Source organism: Thermobia domestica, chromosome 16, assembly GCF_964235325.1.
Source record: "Thermobia domestica chromosome 16, izTheDome1.hap1.1, whole genome shotgun sequence".
NCBI classification, from domain to species: Eukaryota; Metazoa; Arthropoda; class Insecta; order Zygentoma; family Lepismatidae; genus Thermobia; species Thermobia domestica.
The window spans coordinates 107,303,566-107,324,933 of NC_137469.1; the positions used below are offsets into that span (position 1 = coordinate 107,303,566).

General features: G+C 36.7%; 1 protein-coding gene across 1 annotated transcript in view; it reads left to right on the forward strand.

Annotated features, from left to right (window-relative positions):
* The window catches only part of LOC145672561 (sodium channel protein Nach-like), a 107,933-nt gene that overhangs the window by 44,229 nt on the left and 42,336 nt on the right, over positions 1-21,368 (forward strand). Inside the window, exons 3-5 of the mRNA XM_081741720.1 lie at positions 8,142-8,345; positions 19,634-19,805; positions 21,184-21,329. Of these exons, the coding sequence (XP_081597846.1) occupies positions 8,142-8,345; positions 19,634-19,805; positions 21,184-21,329 (522 nt within the window). The remainder of the gene's footprint in view (positions 1-8,141; positions 8,346-19,633; positions 19,806-21,183; positions 21,330-21,368) is intronic.

A 21,368-nucleotide genomic window follows, 5' to 3' on the forward strand; every position in this document is an offset into this window, starting at 1 on the left:
TTCGGAACAGCTTACTCTTTTTTTACAGTCTCTGTTTTGGAGTAGCTAATTCCCTTTATTAAATAGATATAAAATGTGGGAAGTCTGAAGAGTATTGGTTTCCCTCTAAATAGCTATTACCAAATAGAATATAGGAAATTTAGATAACCAATTTCTTTATTATTTTCCACTCTTTTTTTATTTTTGTTCTTTCTCTCTCACACACACACACACACTCTTTGATGGTATATTTTTTTAATCTATTAATGCTCTTAAATTATAATACATTCTGGGGGATACGGACAAAATCTCGCGGCCGAAACATCGCCGGCCAAAAGCTCGCGGGACAAAATCTCGCCGGGCCAAAACCTTGCGTGGCCAAAACCTCGCCGCCCAAAACCTCGCATGGCCAAAACCTCGCGGGCAAAAATCTCGCCGGGCCAAAACCTCGCCACCCAAAACATCGCGTGGCCAAAACCTCGCCGCGAATGAACTTTTCTTTAAAATTTACCCAATGAGTTTCTTAATATGCAATTCCACATTACAAATAATAATAATAATAATAATAATAATAACCTAAGAAGAAGAAGAAGAAGAAGATACAAATCATCGTGTGCGTGGGCTTTCTCGGGTTATTCCCGTTTCCTCCCACTTTCTTTATTCGATCATTTCCTTCATCCTGGTCATTTACGTCTCCTTTAACCTACAGGACATAATCAAGGGACGTCGTAAAAACTCATATATTATTTCACACTTTCATAAATATTATTAGATTTTTGCTGAAATTTTAAGTTTTTGGATGTTCCAAAGTTCACGAAACTAACCCCGTTAGTTGTCATTACTTTTCCTATGCAGACTTTAATTTCCTATAACCAGTTTAAAAACATCCTGTCGCCCTATCTTCACATTGAAATCCTCTAATACAGAAATAGAATTTTCATATGGTATCGCGGGACTTGGTCAAATACCCGTGATACTTTTTCTGAAACAGCGTCTTTTATACCGTCATCCTTATCATCTGTTGGAACATTGGTCAGGCGAGATTTTGGGTATGGCGATATTTTGTCCCGCGAGGTTTTGGCCGGCGAGGTTTCGGCCCGGCGAGATTTTGGGTCGCGAGGTTTTGGCCAGGCGAGGTTTTGGTCCGCGAGGTTCTGGCCGCGAGGTTTTGTACCCAAACCCATTCTGGAAATTAACTTAAGCGTAATTTTCAAAGTTTGATACACTGTGAACATAAGCATATGGAAAAAATCCTGATTATTATTACTTTCTTTTATTTTAATCAGAATTGTGTGCAGATCACTTTTCCCGGTTCCACTCAATAAGCAATGATTGAATAGAATATTTGTTGACAAGTCAAAGTAGAATTATTATTATTATTTTGAAACGAAACCAGCACAATCAAACACTCTTTTCAAAGCTCCAAGGACAAGTTACTCATTTGGCATTTTCTTGATTGTGATCTCAACAATAGGGAGGGATGTGACTTCATGCTTCACTTGTTGTAGACTTTTCCTCTCATTTCCAAAACTTTCCCAACCCCCCCTTTTTTAAAAATAATTTGTGAAATGGCAATTGAAAACAAAGACCAAAACTATGTATCCAAGTTTTCCCTCTCCCCTTTGAACCGGGATCGACCCCTTGATAGAAATGAAATGAAATCTTTGAGTTTTACGTCCCACGGTTATGCCGGTTAGGCTAAAGGAGACGGTGATGATGAGTGATGAATGAAATGGTGGAATGAAAAAAGTGGGAGGAAACGGGAGAACCCCGAGAAAACCCACGCACACGGTGTTTGTCCACCACAAAGTTCACTTGGCGGGAGCTGGGATCGAACCCGGGACTCCAAACCCCTTGATAGTTCTGCAGTTTAGCTACAGTGACTGAATGAAAAGGTTGTGTATTATTGCATTCGTATCTTTCTAGTTTTGCTTAGATTTTTAGAGATGGCAGGAATTTTTCCATTTGATATTTTAACCCTTATTGAACTTGTGGAATGTAGACCTTGCATATGCGATAATATAACAGACTCTTTTAAGGACAGAATTGAAAAGCAAAAAGCATGGCGAAAAGTTTATGCAAGGCTTGCCCAGGATTTTGAGTTTATGGACAAAAAGAAACGAGAAACGACAGGTATGTATGCGACAGCACTAATCTGTTTTCAACATTGGGGGGGGAGTAAGATCGTTCCCATATTATATATATAGCAATGTTCAAACTATTTCTGTAGTCGAGAAACAATGCTGTGGAGGATCAGGGGAGCAGAGTTGTCTTCAACATTGGGAGGCGGGCAGATTTGAGGCTTATTCTGAGTGCACATTAATTTCATCTCATTTTCCTTTCTGGCGATCGGACACAATCAAATTTCTCTCCCAAAAAACACATTTCAAATCGGATTATTGGGGGGAGGCAATCTCCCCAGTTCCAAGATTGCAGGGGACATGTCCCCTTCATCACCCCCGGGATTTGCGCTAGTGTATGTATGGAGCAATGTAAAACAGAATTACTAATTTGAATCTTATCATTTAATCTAATATGACATTAATGTTAATTGCATGGAAAACAAAATAATATACATACAATATGTAACAGTGTTCCAACAAAAATTAAAACTAATATAGTTTGCAATGTACAGCAGCATCAATTCTCATCGAAACGAAAACCATATGTTTACAGCATCTATTTAAAACGGCACTGTTAAATCTAAACATGTTTAGGCATAGGACTATTTTTTCTAAGTTTTGTACCGTCCTCCACAACTCTTCAGAACAGTTTTTGTAGTCCTTGTTTTAAAAAAGAATTTTCCCAATTGTTTTTTTTATTTGTTTTCATATATGGAGAAGATTTTTTGTGTGTCGCTTACTTCGCTCATCACCGGCAACGATATTGTCGGGGCTTCCTCCGATATTGTCGGCGACGTGTGCAAAGTACACCGACATCGATATTATCGGGGCTTCCTCCGATTTTGTCGGTATCGTGTGCAAACACTTTTAATGTTTTCCACCGTAAATGAAATTCCACCATACATTTGCGCAGTTAACTTCTTGTGGATTGCGTTCGTAAAATGTTAACTTTTACCAATGTCACTTCCCTCAAGAGTCGCCTCTGTTACTGACGTTGGTTGTCATTCCGTACCAGTCTACACAAAAATTCTGCAGACATCATTATAATTGTTATGTTTATTATCCCTATCAAAATCTCAAATTTTTGCGTTGTGTTAACAAACGATTCTCGGGCCCTTTTGTTGCGGAGACCTTTCGACCCGGGCCCTTTTGACGCGGGCCCGTTTGACTCCGGCTTTATTTGACCAGGGTCCGTTAGACGCATGGCCTATTCACTCGGGTCCCTTTGTCGTGAAACCCTTTTGACACGGGTTCTTTTTATGAGGGGCGGTTTGATTCGGCCCCTTTTGACTCCAGCCCTTTAAACCCGCGACCTTTTGACGCACGGCCGTTTGACTCGGGCACTTTTGTAGGGGGACCCCTTTGGACTCGGCCCCTTTTTATGAGGGTCATTATGATTCGAACCCTTTTGTTGTGGAGACCTCTTGAACCGATCCCTTTTGATGTGAGGCCGACTTCACTCGGGCCTTTTGTAGCGGGGCCCATTTCGACCCAGGCCCCTTTAATGCATGGCCTTTTGACTCGGGTCCATTTGCCGTGGGACTCTTTTGATTATGGCAATTTTGATGAGAGGCGTTTTAATTCGGGCCTTCTGACTCGGGCCGTTTTGTTGAGGAGACCTTTCGACTCGGGCCCTTTTGACGCGAGGCCGTTTGACTCCGGCTTTATTTTACCCGGGTCCGTTTGACGCAGGGCCTTTTAACTAAGGTAACTTTGTCGTGGAACCCTTTTGACCCGGGCTCTTTTTATAAGGTGCGTTTTGATTTGGCCCCTTTTGACTAGGGCCTTTTTAATCCGCGACCTTTTGACGTGCGGCCGTCTGACTCGGGCCCTTTTGTAGCGAGGCCCCTTTTGACTCTGCTCCTTTTTATGAAGGGAGTTTTCATTCGGGCCCTTTTTACTCGGACCCTTTTGTAGCGGAGCCCCTTTTGACCCTGGCTTATTTGACACAGAGTCATTTGACTTGGATCCTTTTCTCGTGGGCTCTTTTTGACTATGGCTCTTTTTATGAGGGGCGTTTTGATTCGGCCACTTTTGACTCGGTCCTTTTTGGCGCTGGGCCGTTTGACTCTGGCTCTTTTGTAGCGGAGTCTCTTTTGACTCGGGCCCTTTTTATGAGGGTCGTTTTGATTCGGGGCCCTTTGACTTGGCCCCTTTTGTTGCGGAGACCTTTCGACTCGGGTCATTTTTATGAGGGGCGTTTTGATTCGGGCTCTTTTGACCCGAGCCCGTTTGACGCAGGGCCTCTTCACACCCGCCCTTTTTGTTGCGAAGATCTTTTGACTCGGGCCTGTTTGACGCAGGGCACTTTTTGACTTGGGTCTTTCTGTCTTTGCCCTTTTTCTGGTCCTTCTGACATGGAACCATATATATAACACAGCAGCTGAAATACCTGGGGCAGGGGGCCTGGGGAGTATGAGTAAATCGATGATCGATCGATCCAAGGCGCAGTAAAATTAGTTACACCACTGTTCATATCTATTTCTTTCTATTCTCTCGACATCATGTCTGGAGATGAATGTTCTGAATAATAGGCTACAGTGGCGAAAGATGATATACGCTATCAATGATAAATGTTATGACTGTTAATATATATAGGGAATAAAACGAAAACTGTATATCGGACTTCCCCCTCCCGTTGGAAAAAATCCTGCGGGCGTTAGTGATTATGATGTTGCTTAGTTACTGTATTATATTGTTCTTTACACGGAATAAATACTTATGTGTTTTATATAATAATAAGAACCTTATCTACATTTATTACGGCCCTTGCTTTAAGACAACGAAACATATTCATGTTCAGCTTAATCAGTTTCCATTCTCAAATAATTACAGTGAGGCGAATGAAATAATTCAAGCCCGAACATGTCGTAGTAAATTCCTGAAGAGTAACAGCGCTAGTAGCAGTTGTTAGCAGTTTTTAACTTAACATATAAGACAATAATTTGAAAAACTGAGAATACAAATCTTTTCAGAGATGACAGTGCACTGATGCTTTAAATCTATGCCCTTACTCCCTATACCTACGTTATTGCCCTAGTCAAAATAAAAACTCTTCAAAATTAATCAAAATTTCTTATACAACCATCCCTTCCTTAGAGTACTGCGCTGTCACATACCCGTCACGGCGATGTAAAGGCACTTTTGGCGACGAGGATACCTGAAACAGGACCGCAACTAGGGTACAGCAAGCGTTGGCACAAATTTCTCACGAGTGTGGTTGGAGGCGAGTCTACAAGGATAATATATATTGGTGGACCTTTTATACGCCTTTGCAACTTTTAAGCCAATAGACAAAAAAAAATAGGTTTGTACTATGTAAAATCGAGAGCAGACAATATTTGACTACTCTGCGATGTCACCAAGTTAACAGTGTTGCGAACCCATATAAAGTTATGATATTTTAAAAAATGACACTACGTCATGTTATTACACCTTTCAGACATACATCTTAAACAGGAACTTACAATATCACATTTGTTATTCAGTGTTACAAACTAAGGACACTGCAATATCCCAAATATCCAGCATGTGGTAAACTCTACTGCAGTAGTGAACGCATGTAAGGGGATACGGACAAAATCTCGCGGCCGAAACATCGCCGCCTAAAATCTCGCTGGCCAAAACCTCGCCGCCCAAAATCTCTCGTGGCCAAAACCTCGCCGCCCAAAACCTCGCGTGGCCAAAACGTTGCCGCCCAAAACCTCGCGAGACAAAAATCTCGCCGGGCCAAAACCTCGCCGTGCCAAAACGTCGCCACCCAAAACATCGCGTGGCCAAAACCTCGCCGCCAAAACCTCGTGGGCCAAAATGTCGCCTGCAGCTTAATAAAAATTCAGTGTAGTATAACAATATCTGCTGCTTTTCTTATAAGTAAAAAGAAAGAAAGGAAGGAAGAGCTTGGTGTGGTGAGAGTAGGGGCGCCGAATTCTACTTCGTCTCGGGCGCCGAAATCTTTAGCTACGGCTATATATATTATATATATCCCACTCCCCCTCCCTTTTGTTGTGCCGACAAAGTGAAAGTATAAAAGACATCCTAGGGTCGAACCTCATCTATGTTGAAAATTTGATTGAGATCGGTAGGATGGCTCAAGAGGTATAATGTAACAAACATAGTCATTTAATTTTTATATATATAGATTACCAAAGCATGTATTAGAATTTTTCTTGTCATTATCTTAATGTAATTATGTGTTATTACTAAATATATACATATAGAACATTCTACGTTGAATAAATCGTTGTGAAGAGGTTTTATCCTGACGACATTTCTTCCCAGGCGACACTACGTCTCGCTTAATTTAGACCAGCCGAGATTCTGTGTCGCGAGATCATTACAACGAGGTTTTGGTCAGGCGAGATTTTGGGTATGGCGATATTTTGGGGCGCGAGGTTTTGGCAAGGCGAGGTTTTGGCCCGGCGAGATTTTGGCCCGCGAGGTTTTGGGTGGCGAGGTTTTGGCCAAGCGAGATTTTGTCACGCGAGGTTTTGGCCAGGCGAGGTTTCGGCTCGGCCAGATTTTGGGCTACGAGGTTTTGGCAGGCGAGGATTTGGTCAGGCGAGGTTTTGCCCAGGCGAGCTTTTGGTCCGCGAGGTTGTCGCCGCGAGGTTCTGGCTGCGAGGTTTTGTACCCAAATCGCATGTAAGACGGACGGACTGAACATCCTTCGAAAACCGGAGGGAGGAACTGTCCCATGTCTCTCGCTGTGGGTGACCATGGCTTGAGCAACAACCTCTAAACGACTGCAGATGAATTTACCGATACTCATACACTGAAAAAAGAATTGTAGGTGACGTACTTAAAAAGATAGGTTACATGCGTAATTCCTGTAGTTTTTGGACTTAACGTACAGCAGACGTATAACTAAAAACGCATGTTTTATAATACTTTCTCTATGTGTTCCATCTATACGTACTTTCTGTATGAAATAATGTAGGCGGTCAGGATCTCACATACAAATGGACGTATATAGCATATAGCTGACGAAGGTAACATAAGTTTATAGATGTGATATACGGAAAACTGTTAGATGTCAGACATCCTACAACGGCATGATGTAACATCAAATGGCAGTGCCTATGTAGCATACGGATAACGTATGTTTCGTACAGATTTCTATAGTAAGCAAGAGGATACGTATATTTGTACAATATCCCGCTGTCCGGAGAACGGATTTTTCTCTATGTAGTTAAACATTTATACAAAACTTTTTTTTAGTTTGATTAGATACAAAATGAATACTAAATCATTTATCATTTCAATGCCGGAACTTTATTGGTAGGGGGGGTCAGCAATTTTCATTGGGCACTTCGTCGTTTTGTTTCAGGGTCATAGGGAAAGACCAAGATCTCATCACATGTTCCTCGGCTTAAAATTTCGTAGTTCCTCTCCAACAAGTTTGTAAACACTTCCACTATCCTCTGCTTTTGTTTATCGGTGAGGTATTTTTGATACCATTTTAGCACATACGTTGCGTATGCCAAAGTCTTCAGTTCAAATTTTCCGCACAGTTTCTATGTTACTTAAACGCAAAGTAAACCCTATAAGGAGACCCTACAATTAAATCTAATCATTTTCTCCCGGTTTAAATATATCTACATAAATAAGAATTTGTTTCGGTATGAGCGTTACAAATGTATCATTTCTGATTCAAAAGTTACCCCATTCCCAACTCCAGGTTGCATTATATATTGAGCACCCTGTATAATCACAAGGAAACTAAACTAACCTTTTAGTTACAAAATATCATTATAATAATAATATGTGATATTTACATAAATAACTTAATTAAGTGCTAGGGTATGCGGAATTTATATTATAATACTGTTAGCGTATACACCTCATAAAATAAAATATTTTGTAATATACAAATAAAAATCAACAGATCTAATTTGAAGGAAATCTTACGAATTGACAGTAATTATCCTTACTGCTTTCAAACTTATTTATAGGTTTATTTTGGTTTACGATTGTGAAACTGAACTTCATACTTTGTAAATGCAGAACGTAAAACGTTTCCTTTTGTTTTTCATTTAGATTGCTATGGTTTATAGTTTGTTTGCTTGGTGTAATTGGAGCATCTCACATGATTGAACGCGTTTGGAATGAGTATAAATCAAGCCCTACTTTGACAGTTGTAGACGATACTAATTACGCACTCTATAAGCTTCCACATCCTGCTATCACAGTGTGTGCTGTCAGTCGGGTTTTAAAATCCAGAGCCATTGATTTCTATGAAAGGTAAGTATCATATCCTTTTAAATTATTAAATAATTGTTTCTGATCTTTCTAAAAGTTACTTAAGCCAAACTTTGATTGAAATAATCAATTAAAGGACGTCAGAATATTATAACAGAAAGTTTCTAAAACTGTGTCTAGTAAATTTTGGTAATTCAGAAGCATTTTTGAACAACTTCACATCCTCATGGTTATTAGAATTAGACAAGTGGGTCTTATAACATTGTAATATTAGTATATATCTACGCCCGTTACTCTCCATTGGAAGCAAATTATCTGAATTCTATTATTTGCAATAGATAGCTAGAACGGTTATCTCAGAAAAATTCGTTAATGCATTCAATCCGTTAACATCTCCAAGTGTAACGGTGACTTAACGGTGAGTATCCATGTCTCATACTACACATGAGAATATTGCTTTTCCTGTGATTCTCTTTACTATCTTTGCCAGAGTTTGTTATTCATACGTATATTTACATGTAATATGTGCGTTATGGTTAGGAATAGGTGTGTCACTGTTAAGAGTAGGTGTATCACTGTTGGAAGTATGTGTGTCACTATTTGGAGTATGAATATAATTGTTAAGAGCATGTGTATCACTATTGGAAGTATGTGTGTCACTTTTAGGAGTATGAATGTCATTGTTAAGAGTATGTGTATCACTTTTGGGAGTATGTGTGTCACTATTATAAGTATGAATGCCATTGTTAAGAGTATGTGTATCATTGTTTGGAGTATGTGTGTTACTATTAGGAGTATGTGTATCACTGTTGGGAGTATATGTGTTACCGTCAGGAGTATGAATGTCATTGTTAAGAGTATGGTATCACTGTTATACGTATGTGTATCACTGTTAGCATCATGATTATCTCTGTTAAGAGTATGTGTATTACTTAGAAATGTGTGTGTTACAGAGAAAAATGCATGACTTACTGATTCGCTCTTAGAAGTAGATAGTGTAATCGCTAATAGATAAATAACAATATATATAGTAATAAATAAATAAATAATAAATAAATAAATAAATAAATAAATAAATAATCTGTTTCATCGTTCAAAGGCAATAATTATTGTAAATGACCTATATAATTTAGATGTAATCTTGGACGAGGTCTAATTGTTTCTCTAATCTGAGCGTGAATATTTTTGTAAATAATTTGTAAATTGCTGGGGTACATTAATAGGTCAAAAATTGCATATATCTGCTTTGTATCTTATCTTGTGCAGTACAATGATCAAAGCATTTTTCCGCTTACCGGAAATTCGACCGTTTCATATACATTTAGTAAAAGCTGTACTAGGATTTTCTCCGCTTTTTCACCAGCTTCCCTTACTGTGTCTAACGTATCCCCATCTTATGCTGTCTTCCCTTGTTTCATACTCCTTATAGTGTATACGACTTTTGCTTGCAGTACAGGGCCTCTCTGTTTTCTCATCTTCGATTCTTTCACTTCTGGGTCATCACTTGAATAAACTTTGCAGTAGAAAAGTTGAGTTGAGTGTTCCTGTGTGGTGTTTAGTGTTTTGTCATTTATTTTCCGCGATATGACGTGCTTACGTCCTTTGCTAATGCTCTGCTTTGTCCAGGGTTTTTTCAATCATTTTTCTCACGAAATTGCTTTTGAACGTATAACTTACGTGATACATTTCCGTACTGTCTTGCAACGTTTCACTTACTCTATTTTGGATGTCGCATTGTCACTGTCAATTTTCATTTCTCTTCTTCCAAATGTATGCTGGTACTCCAGTATTGAGTAAAATTTCAAGGGATCTCTTAAAAGAATCACGTTTAGTGCTCATTGTATATATTAGACACTATACACGAATGCCAGTAGCAAGTTTGACTACAAGAAAATGAAAGCACAACTCACCAATAAATATCGTCAAGTAAAGGCATGTTGTAAAACTGTAAGGCTAGTTATTTACAATCATGTCCCTATTGACGACAAATAATAAACATAGTTTGTAATCATATGATATTCGAAAATATATAATTACTAAACGAAACTATTAGAACTATAATAATAGTACAACAGCTTTCTAAACATACTATACACCGCCATAAGTATTCAAAAAAATTTTACAATATAGATTTAAAATCTGTAACTGTTATTTAGATAGCTATTTGTATCTCCAATTTTTTTTTTTTTTTTTTTTTTTTTTTTTTTTTTTTCAAGTTGTACAGGTTTGAATTTTATCATTCTTTTTAAATCGGTAATATTTTATTTGTAAGAATAAAACTTGAACATACTAAATACATTTTTGTCTTTCCTCTTTTCCAAATAGTATACAAGGTACCGAAATAAAATATCGAATTTTTTTAATATCTTATTTTTCATTTTTTTTTTAAGAAAAAGAAAATATTTGTTCATAACATGAAAATTTTTTCCCGATTTTAAGAATTAAATTATGAATTGTTGAACATTCTTCTTTTACATATCACTGAAAGGTTGATGACTTAATGGCTTTCTCTCCATGATTATGCACAAGTAGTTCATGGATTTAATTTGTAACACTGTCTATTTGAAGTAATATGAAAATTGATTACGATTTTCATTACAAACATTTATCACCTATGTACTTTCCCACTCATATCGAACGTTGATTCTGAGGATTTCCAATTGAAGTGTAGAAAAGCAAAAGGTAAAATAATTTCCACATTTTTTAAATGTGTTAAATTTGTTGAAGTATAGAACTCATAAATTGTAAGTTCTATGAATACAGACGTATCTCTCATTCTAGACATGGATATGAAGGAATCAAAGCTAAGGACCAACTTACTATTCTATTCTAGCAGTAGCGTCACTTTGTGCAGCCCGCAAGAGCACGAGAACCACAAAGTATCGTGGGATGTTGGTGCTGCTTAAGATATTTAATAATATTTAGTATATTATTATATTGTCGTTTCGTTTCTATTCTTAGCTTGATTTACCCCTTGTGTATATGCATTCCATCATCACATCACGTTCACAACAGAACAGCGAGCGTGATAGCCTGCTCTGTGTGTAGTACAGAAGGGGAACGCGGGCAGCTCGGAGGAGGAAATGCGGTCTCCTGACGTTCAAATCAAGATTGCACTAGCAGCGTTGACAGCACTATTGTTGGCTTATTTCCAGTAACGTGGCGCTTTAAACAAAATCAAAAAGAAATGTAGATAACTATTTAAAAGAGTGCTACTATATTCTTTTATATATATATATATACAAGGGCGGATCCAAGGGGGCTATAGCTCCCCCCTTGACGCTCAGGTATACACTGGATAAAATGGACTTCAATCCTGAATCCACCACTATATATATATATATATATTAGGGATGGCCAATTCCGGAATTTTTACTTACCGGAATCCAGAATGTAAATTCGGAAAAATTCCGGATTTCGGAAAAATTCCAGAATTCAGAAAAATTCCGGATTTCGAAAAAATTCCGGAATTCGGAAAAAATCCGGAATTCAGAAAAATCCGGATTTCGGAAAAAATCCGGGATTCGGAAAAAATCCGGAATTCAGAAAAATTCCGGAATTCGGAAAAAATCCGGAATTCAGGAAAATTCCGGAAGTCGGAAAAATTATTTTTTTCTTTTTGTAATCCTAAGAATTTTGTTCAAATGCAAACGAACAAATTTCCTTTTTGTAATCCTAAGAATGTATGTTGCAAGTTAAGCTGAAACTTACATCGTAAAGTATACACTACTCAATCTTCCCATGGTTAATGAGATGTAGTCCAAAAGTACGATGTACTCCTAATATTTAATTTTTGTTTTACTGTGATATTGTCCAGAGGTAAGACATATATCACACAGATAAAAAACTTGACATAATAAAGATGTTATCATACGTACACCGTGTAGTTTTCCAGAAAATCGTGAGAAACGAATTTTTATGAAGTTAAAATATGCGTCGCTTGTTGCCAATGTGATGCAATTGATAACTTTTATGCTGGAATAGTCTTATTATTATTATTATTATTATTATTATTTAATATTATTATTATTATTAATCGTTTATGTACTGTAAAAGAAAAATATGAACCGTTAAGTAGTAGATTTTATCTGTTGTTTTTTGATATCTTCTAACAGTAATAACAAACTGCTTGTAAATACGCAATGATTATCAAGGACAATGGCATATTAATGTAAGGACTACTCTGCAGACTAGCAATAAACAATAAACAATAACAGATAAACAATAGTTGCAAAAAAGTAACTAACTTGGGCATGTCAGAATGTTCGCGAGAATATAGGGACGCATTGAGACTAGCAAAGAGCGTTGTGTTATTATTACTCAAAGGGCCGTACGATGGAGGCATTAACGCTAATGTTAATGGCACTAATGAGCACTTACTTGCTCTAACGGTTAACCTCATTTTTGATATGATTCTTAGAAGTGGGCGTGTTGGCATGCAGTTAGAAGACATATCCATTATTTAAAAAGCACACGTTATCTGTGGAGTACTAACGATTTGCGTCACTATCGAACACTAACATAGCATTAGCGACGTTTAAAGTCGAAATTGGAGTCTGACATAAGTGGCTTGTCAACTTCACGGACATTATATTTTCCTTGAATGCGAGAATTTTGCGCCCGGGAAATTTGCGCCCTACCACAAAAATAGGAAAAAATGCGCTCGCAATATATTTGCACTGGGATGTTTGCGCCCTACCGCAAAAAAAGGGGAAAATGCACCGGCTATATATTTGCACTGGGATGTTAGCGCCCTACAATTCAACTTATTTTTGTATTGTCTAAAGTAACTTCCACTCACACTTGAACTAGGCTTGCCTCTCATCGTCTCAGTGAGTTACTCCATCCGTTACAATATTCCGAACAAATGAAAAAAATACAATTTTAGTTCACTAAAGGGTAATCCATACAAATACAATTTTTCATTATACTACAAAATTTACAATAAAAGTATAAATGACTGATATATAATTATTTATTAATATAATCAAAGAGTATAATTTAATCTACAAAAGGCTGTTTGGCTCTACCCAGATATCTATCTCTGTTCACAATCCTTGCGAGTTGTTTGGCTTTTCAGGACACAAAATATAGAAAAGAAAATGTAAAATCAATGTAAAATCAGTTCAGTAATATTATCAAGAAAACTGTGTACAGTGTGTTTACTTGCTGGAATTACACTTCAAACACAATTGCATTCAGTCGTTCTTTCAGAAAAAATGTTCCTGGGGGCACACTTAGTATTCCGCAGGCGGGTCACTGCTGGTACTATTCTATTTATTATTTTATTATAGACGTATTATTTTGGTCTCCTCCGAGGGGGGCATTCTGAGAGCTCTGGCGAGGCCAGTGTTCCCCCAAAATCATCTCTGGAAGAAGCAGTGATTGCGTTGATCCGTTGTGTTCCTTTGGCTTATATTGAAGTTTATTCTCCCCCCTATATAGCCACAATGAAAATAAATCACAAATGGCATGGTTGTGGGGGGAAGATTGTTTATGCTGTAATGTCAGCCCCTCTGAGCAAATGCGTAAGCTCCAATAGGTTCTTTTATTTCGCAGGGCTCAAACTTCCCGGTGGAGGTACATCGCAGGCGCAATTTTCCCTGTTCTTGAGGTAGGGCGCAAATTTCCCAGACGCAAAATTCTCGACACCGTTCGAATGACCTCGGAAGACTATATCTTTTTCAATACTTTTTTATATTCTTTTACTCGAGATTTCTTCATAGCTTCTTATTAAAATACTAATATATCCTCATTTTATTGTCCTAACCAATCAATATGTGTATGTTGTCAGTAAAATATTTAGATTGATCGAGCCTCTGGTGTGTAACCACAGTATTTCATATCATCCCCCCCATTAGAAATCTTGGCTAAACGAACCAATATGTTGCCAATAAAATAGTTTAAAATGATTGAGCCCCTGGTAAATAACTACAGTATTTCGTGACAGACCCCCCCTTCCTATTACCATATTCTAGCTACGTGCCTGACTCAGCTAATTCTCTACATTCTTTACCAAGCACACATTTTCTAAAGCGGAAAATGCTCTCTAAATACCTAAGCTCATTATTTTCAGCAGATGCACAAATTGGGTATCATTCTATCTACATGAATGTTATATATGTCGATTACTGGAAACCGCTTCTCGCTATCTATTACCATATTTACTATATAATGATTAACGTTAAAACCGGAAATGGTTGATTTGTACCGCTTCCGGTTTGAATATTACATTCATCAGGGAACTCGATTCTTAACTATTGACTCTGTACATCATGGCCAAAATTGATGGCAATCCATCAGATAGTTCTTGAGACTGTTTGTTTCACTGACGGACAGAATGAATATATGGCTATAGAGTTTTGATAAAATAAATTCGTTAATGAGTGATGATGGAACAAATATAAGAAAGGGAACCAAGAGTAGGCCTACCACCGGGAAAATTTTCAAACACAAAATTAGCCATCGAAAACCCACATGTCCTGGGTTAGAATACCATAGATGAAAACTCTACCACTGAGTCATCAATCACCCGCTTATTAGTTTTATTAATTATTATATTAATATAAATTAATGAATGCCTGCTTATGTTAATTATTGAACAATTACATTGTATACTTCGTAAAGTCAAAAATTATAAATTTGTATTTACTGTACATACAGTGAGCGCAGAAAGTGTTCGTAAACCTATGCTATTGAAACGAGAATGCCTGCGAAAAAGAAACAGAAAATTTAAGAAGTGTAATAACACACACAATATGAATAATGAAAACTAAGCTTTATGAATATATCAATAAAGAACCACAAAGACAAGTTTCAAGGTCAGAAAGTAAATAAATTCTGTAGAAAGTGTATAGAGTAGACGCAAAAAGTGATCGTACACCTGAAGTACGAATACGAAACAAAGATACCACAACTGGGGTTCACTAGTATTCACCTGAGTATACACCTCTGTATAGCATGACGAGTACCAGAATGAGTTTTGTTGTGAATAGGAGTGAAAAAACTTCACGGTGGGCTGTCAAAATGGGAAGCAACCGAACAGAAACCAATGAGGAGACAAGAAAATTAATTATTAAATTGCATATGAAGGGTAAGTCTTTGAGAAAGATAGCAAACCTTGCAGACAGGCCTCGTTCAACAGTACAAACAATAATTGCAATGTATAATGTTTCTATCACTGTGCGAAACAAACAAAAAAAGAAAAAAAAAGAACTGGAAGACCAAGAGTGCTGAGTGAACAAGACAGTGCGGAATATTTTCAGGGTATCATGGTCGGATAGCCAGGAAAATGTTCTGGGTGAACAAGACAAATCGTATAAAGAGACTAAAGTTTGAAGAAGAGAATAAAGATAAGGGATCAGGCTTCTTTCTGGAATAGGGTCATATTTTCGGACGAAAGTAAATTTAATCTTATCGAGTCCAATGCGAGGCGTATGGTATGGCGCAAGGTGAATACAGAGATGAATTCTCAAAATCTCGTCCCTAAAGTAAGACACGGAGGAGGGTCCGTGCTCGTCTGGGGTTGTATGAGTGCCTCAGGAGTGGGTCGTCTCCACCTTATCGATGGAGTGATGATCCACAAAGTGTATATTAACATATTAAAGGAAAATCTCCATACTAGTGCGCAGAAGATGGTTCTTGAAAACAATTTATTATTCAGTAAGACAACGACTCCAAACATACAGCGGAAAATACTCGATTGTGGCTACTCTATAATACCTTGAAACAGCTTCGCACACCTCCCCAATCCCCAGACATGAACCCCATAGAACATGGAGACAAGAATCAGAAGGCACAGCTTCTCTACTAAAGAAGGCCTGAGAAAAGCTATTCAAGAAGAATGGGACATAATCAGTCCCGAAGCTACAGAACTACGAACTACTACAAGTGAAATCAATGCCACGAAGACTACAGACAATCATTAACGCACAGGGTAATCCCACAAAATATTAAATAACGTAATATACTTTATAAACATTAATTCAAGCATAAGTGTACGGTGACTTTTTGCGTTTACAAAAAAGGAATTCTCTCTTTTCTTCTGAACAAAACAGTGATTGTGTTTGTTTGGCCTTTCTCTTGTATAATATATAGAAATAAAATGTATGAATGTGTAGTCTTAATTCTGGTTATATATATATTTTCCACCTCCTGTTCTCATGCTAGCTGTTTTCAATATAAAGTATGCACGGTGTACGAACACTTTCTGCGCTCACTGTAGGTATGTTGACAATAAGCGAATGTTATTAGAATATTTGTTGAGATTTCTTTTCCTTCACTGAATTTCGCCTGGTTAAAAAGTAGTGTGCAGTGCTTTGGAGCAGCTGCAGGTGGGAACGCGATAATGTTTGAGACATACCGGCGACTTTTTTGTGTGTGAAAATAAGACCTTTCTCATAAAGCAGTAAATAACTGCAGTAGCAATTGTCTACGTAAGTGATAAAGACATATCCAACTACAAGAAATTAATACAGTATATATATTCATTATTGTGTTTCTTTTAACAGCTACTAGCTAGGGATGGCCAATTCCAGAATTTTTACTTTCCGGAATCCGGAAAGTAAAATCGAAAAAATTCCGGATTTCGGAAAAATTCCGATTTTTTTCTAAATTCCGGATTTTTTCCGAATGTCGGAAGTTTTCTGAATTCCTGAATTTTTCCGAAATCCGGAATTTTTCCGAATTCCGGAAAGTAAATTTTCCGATTCCGGAAAACAAAATTTCCGGAATCCGGATTCCGGAAAATTTTGGCCATCCCTAATATATATATCTTAAGTCGCAGTTCATTGTTTATCTCAATTTCTCGTAATGAAATACACTAATGGAACAAACAAAATTACGGCTTTCCGAGGTCGTACCAATGGGAATGGGAGGTTTGAGACCCTTTCCGAGAGATTTTTAAGTTAGTGCGGAATAAAATTAAATTTTAATTTATTTTCAAGACTTTTTTAAAATATGTATAATCTCTGATTTTTCTCTTGGCTACGGTTTTTTGCACCTAAATAAACTAAATGTTTATAAGAAAAGCTAATAGCTTATCAAAACATGCTGTACTTGGTAATATTGCTATAATGGTAAATTCTTACCTTACGTATTGTGGGAACCTGAAGGAAATTTTGGAATTGATTTTTTTCAATATTCGTCTTAAACACATGCAAAATAGAAAAAGACGAGTATTGAGATTTGCAGTAACATACATTCAGCTGTAACCGAAAAGGATTTTTCTTTGAAGGGGACGGAACAGTAATGAAGTGTCTTGAGATAACAATGCAAAAGTACATGGACAAAGCTTTCCTAATTAAAAGGCGCCTCTGCAACTTTCATAATAATTTGATACATTGCATGTTTCGTGTATACTGTTAACAGTTTACTAAAGAGCATTCATGGCAATCTAAATGTACGCGTTGAGTTGATTTTGAGTTTAACGTACTTTCAGCAGACGGGGCCCGCTGGTTAACGTGGAATCCGAACAACATGAGCTCCCTCCGGGAATCGATTCCGGGTCTGTCTCGCCAAAGAGACGTACGCTAACCGCTTAGCCACGAAGGAGCTCTTCAAATATACGAGATAGCAGATGTTTGCAGCCTTGATACTAATGGAGATTATATTTAGTATACTGTGAAATTGACGGTGAGTCTATAGAAAGAAAATGGCATACAACAAAATTCATGAAAATCATAGCAAATAATCCGAAGTTGACTTCAGAAACTGAAAGTTGTGTTACCATATTAAAGAATATGAAAGCATTTAAGGGAGTACCGTAGCTCAAAATAGTCTCAGTGCATTAGGTTTAGTATCAACACAGAAAAAAATGAGAAAACTAAATTCCAGAAGAATTAATGACAAGTTTATTGCCAAGAAAAACATAAGTAATTTCATATATGAATGAAATGGAGCATTTGTTTATAAATTGGTACTTTTCATTATGTGTAAATATATATATTGTTACTTTCATATATTATTTATAGTTTTTTCTTATTTAGAATACTGAAAGAATTCTAAAATATAATTTTTTAACGACTATGAACTACCAAAAAATTATGTCACGAGACGCCACTGTATTCTACTCTAACTCGATCTCCTTAATTCTAGTATGTTAGTAAAGGAAAATGAACTGGAAGCTACAACAAGTTGCTGTTCGTTACTGCTAGTTTACTAAATTTAATCCAAGTGTCATCTTATGTTGTTAAAATTTATAGGTTTTCTTAGTATGGTCCGATGCATAAGTTCGTGCGGTATTTTATTTTTATTCTGCTGTTCTGTTAATTTAAATGCAAATACAACATAGACAAAACATTAACATATTCTACGAGTGTAACAATACATTGCATACATTTTACTGTTACTCACACTAACTCACAGTGATGTATTCACCCCCAATATCTATGACCTTCTGCCAACATTCAAGTAGTAGTTCAAAGCCTCGCCTGTAGAACTGTTTTGGTTTTGACTGGAAGAAATCTGTTAGCCATTGGTCAAAAAGAGCTTCATCAGGAAACATTTGTCCCTGAACGTGGTTACAGAGAGAGTGGAATAGATGGAAATCTGAGGGGGCAAGGTTAAACTCGAAGAGTAAAATGTGACGGAAGTGATCATTTTTCTCAACTTGACATTCCATATTAGTTTGTCTGAAATATACACAATAATACGTTCACAATCAAGAAAACCTGTATTTCACAACACAAAAACTCCAAACTACGGTAAAACAACGGAAAAACAATAAACAATTACTTCACGCCACATTGTTGCCAGCACAAAAGAATACCGCACGAACTTATGTGTCGACCCAATACTACGTATTTCAGTTCAGACAATTCTTCAACCCTGGAACTACTTCGCAAACGAAGGTACGTCAGAATCAAATTTAGATTATTGATCACAAGTTACGCTCTTCACATTCCCTACATTTTTTATGTGTTAACCCGTAAGATTTGAATTCAAGTATCCTACGAATACTTAGAAACAGGAATTTTACGTGTAAAAAGAATATTGTATAATGAGGAAAATTCGGCAAAAATGACCATGCAGAGTTTGTAATTTAGTTAATATTGATAATTTTTAAAATTAATTTCTTTAACCGTATATTAAAATGTTATACAATAGATAAATCAAAGTCGTCATATATAACATTTTGATACATGACCGATCTAAAATTTCACTGAATGACTAGTTTGATTTATCTATTAAGGGTAATATACTCTATGTATGTATTTGTTTCTCTAGACCTAACCATGAAACTGAAATGGATAAAGCTTCAGATTAGAAGCATTATTAGATAATCTTGCTTACGTTTATTGAAGGATTGACTTTTTTAAATTCTACTCCAGGCATCTGAAGAACAATGTAAGTTTAAAAGTCTTCCTGGAAATCATGATGGGCTTCAACAATATGATTTATCCTCATTATTCATTACCTTTCACTTTACTAAATAAAACCATGGAAAATTGTTGTCAAGAGAACAGAATTCCAGATGTAAATATTACACAGCTGATGTTAGCGGTAAGAAAAGTGTTTGCTCTTTAAGTAATAAGATCCTTTTAGAATATTGTATTTAACATTTTCCTGGTTTAGTGATTAAGGTTATTTTAAGAACATTTTAAGTGAAAGTGCTAAGCTTTAATTAAATGTTACTCTAATATAATTTAAAGTTACAACAATATTGTTGATTTTTGGAATAACTGACTATTATAGTTCAGGTAATAATATCTATATAAGTGCACTCACACGCATATAGGCAAGCATAACTTTACAATACGTCATGGTTACAAATGCTATGTTCTTACTGCGAACGTAAACTGGTGTTAAAATTGGTCTAAAGAATCCTGAACCGTACATTAGTTTCTATAACATACATGCAATATATTGTCATTACTTTTTGAACTTCCCTTATATTACAAATTCATTATCATCATTTATTTTACATATTTATTTTAATACTTCATTTTATTATATTCCTTTTCACAAGAAATAATTATATATATATAAAGGTAACAAAGAAAGCTCTGGCACTTTTTGTGGTAATATGTGTTTCATTGGCCCTCACACCGTGAGTTGAATACAAATGGAGATAAGGCGACGGTCAGTTGTTGGCGGTTGTGGCAGTTCAGATACACCGCGAACTTGCATAAGGGCAGAGTGAACATGGTACTTCCACAGAACGTTTTAAGGGAATGTATGCTGTACTAGTTCAAACTTGTGTCAAACGCCGCTGCAGCGGGTCAGAAGCTATGCCAAGCCTTTGGTGAGGGTGTCCTGACTACGCGGACAGTGTAGCGGTGATTTAATTAGTTTAAGACCGTGATGAAACACTGAGAAATCGTTTCTTATTTGTGCACCGAGAATATCTTTTCTTAGAAACAAGAGTTTGAAACACTCATTAATGAGAAATGAAGAAGAGTAGAGGAAGTTGTATAAAGCGAAACAAGAAATTGTACTGTTACTTTCCTTGTGAATGAGAAATGCCAAATCTCATTTCTCAGAAAATATTGTCTCGATGCACAGATAACAAACGGTTTCTCAAATTGAAGAAATTATTTTAACAGTGCTGTATATAGATATATGAGCGGCTCGGGGAAACATAATAGTAAGCATTGCTTCACAAGAAATCGAATTATTAGCTGGGACATGTTGGTATTGAACCATAGACCAGCATGTAGGTAATTTAATGTTGGAAATGTTCCTGCAGACGGCAGGAGAAGATTGCTTGGTATATGTCACTGCATTGAATTTCATTGGAACGATGAACCTTCTTTCAGAGTTTACCCGAAAGCAAAAAAATGTAACATACGATTATATTTCCCCATGGCACAAAATAATACTTGAACTAAAAACCGAGAACTAGTTTCCTCTGTCTTCATTAAATTATATCATTTTACAGGTAATGCCAACTTGCAAAGATATCTTTCATAAGTGTATCTGGCGAGGAGACATAATGGATTGTTGTGAAATGTTTCAAGTTCAGAGATCTGAAGCCGGATTTTGTTTATCTTTCAATTCCATGACAGCGGAGAATTCCAAATTTAGGTAACAACATAATCGTAACTAACTATTTCAACCTTTACA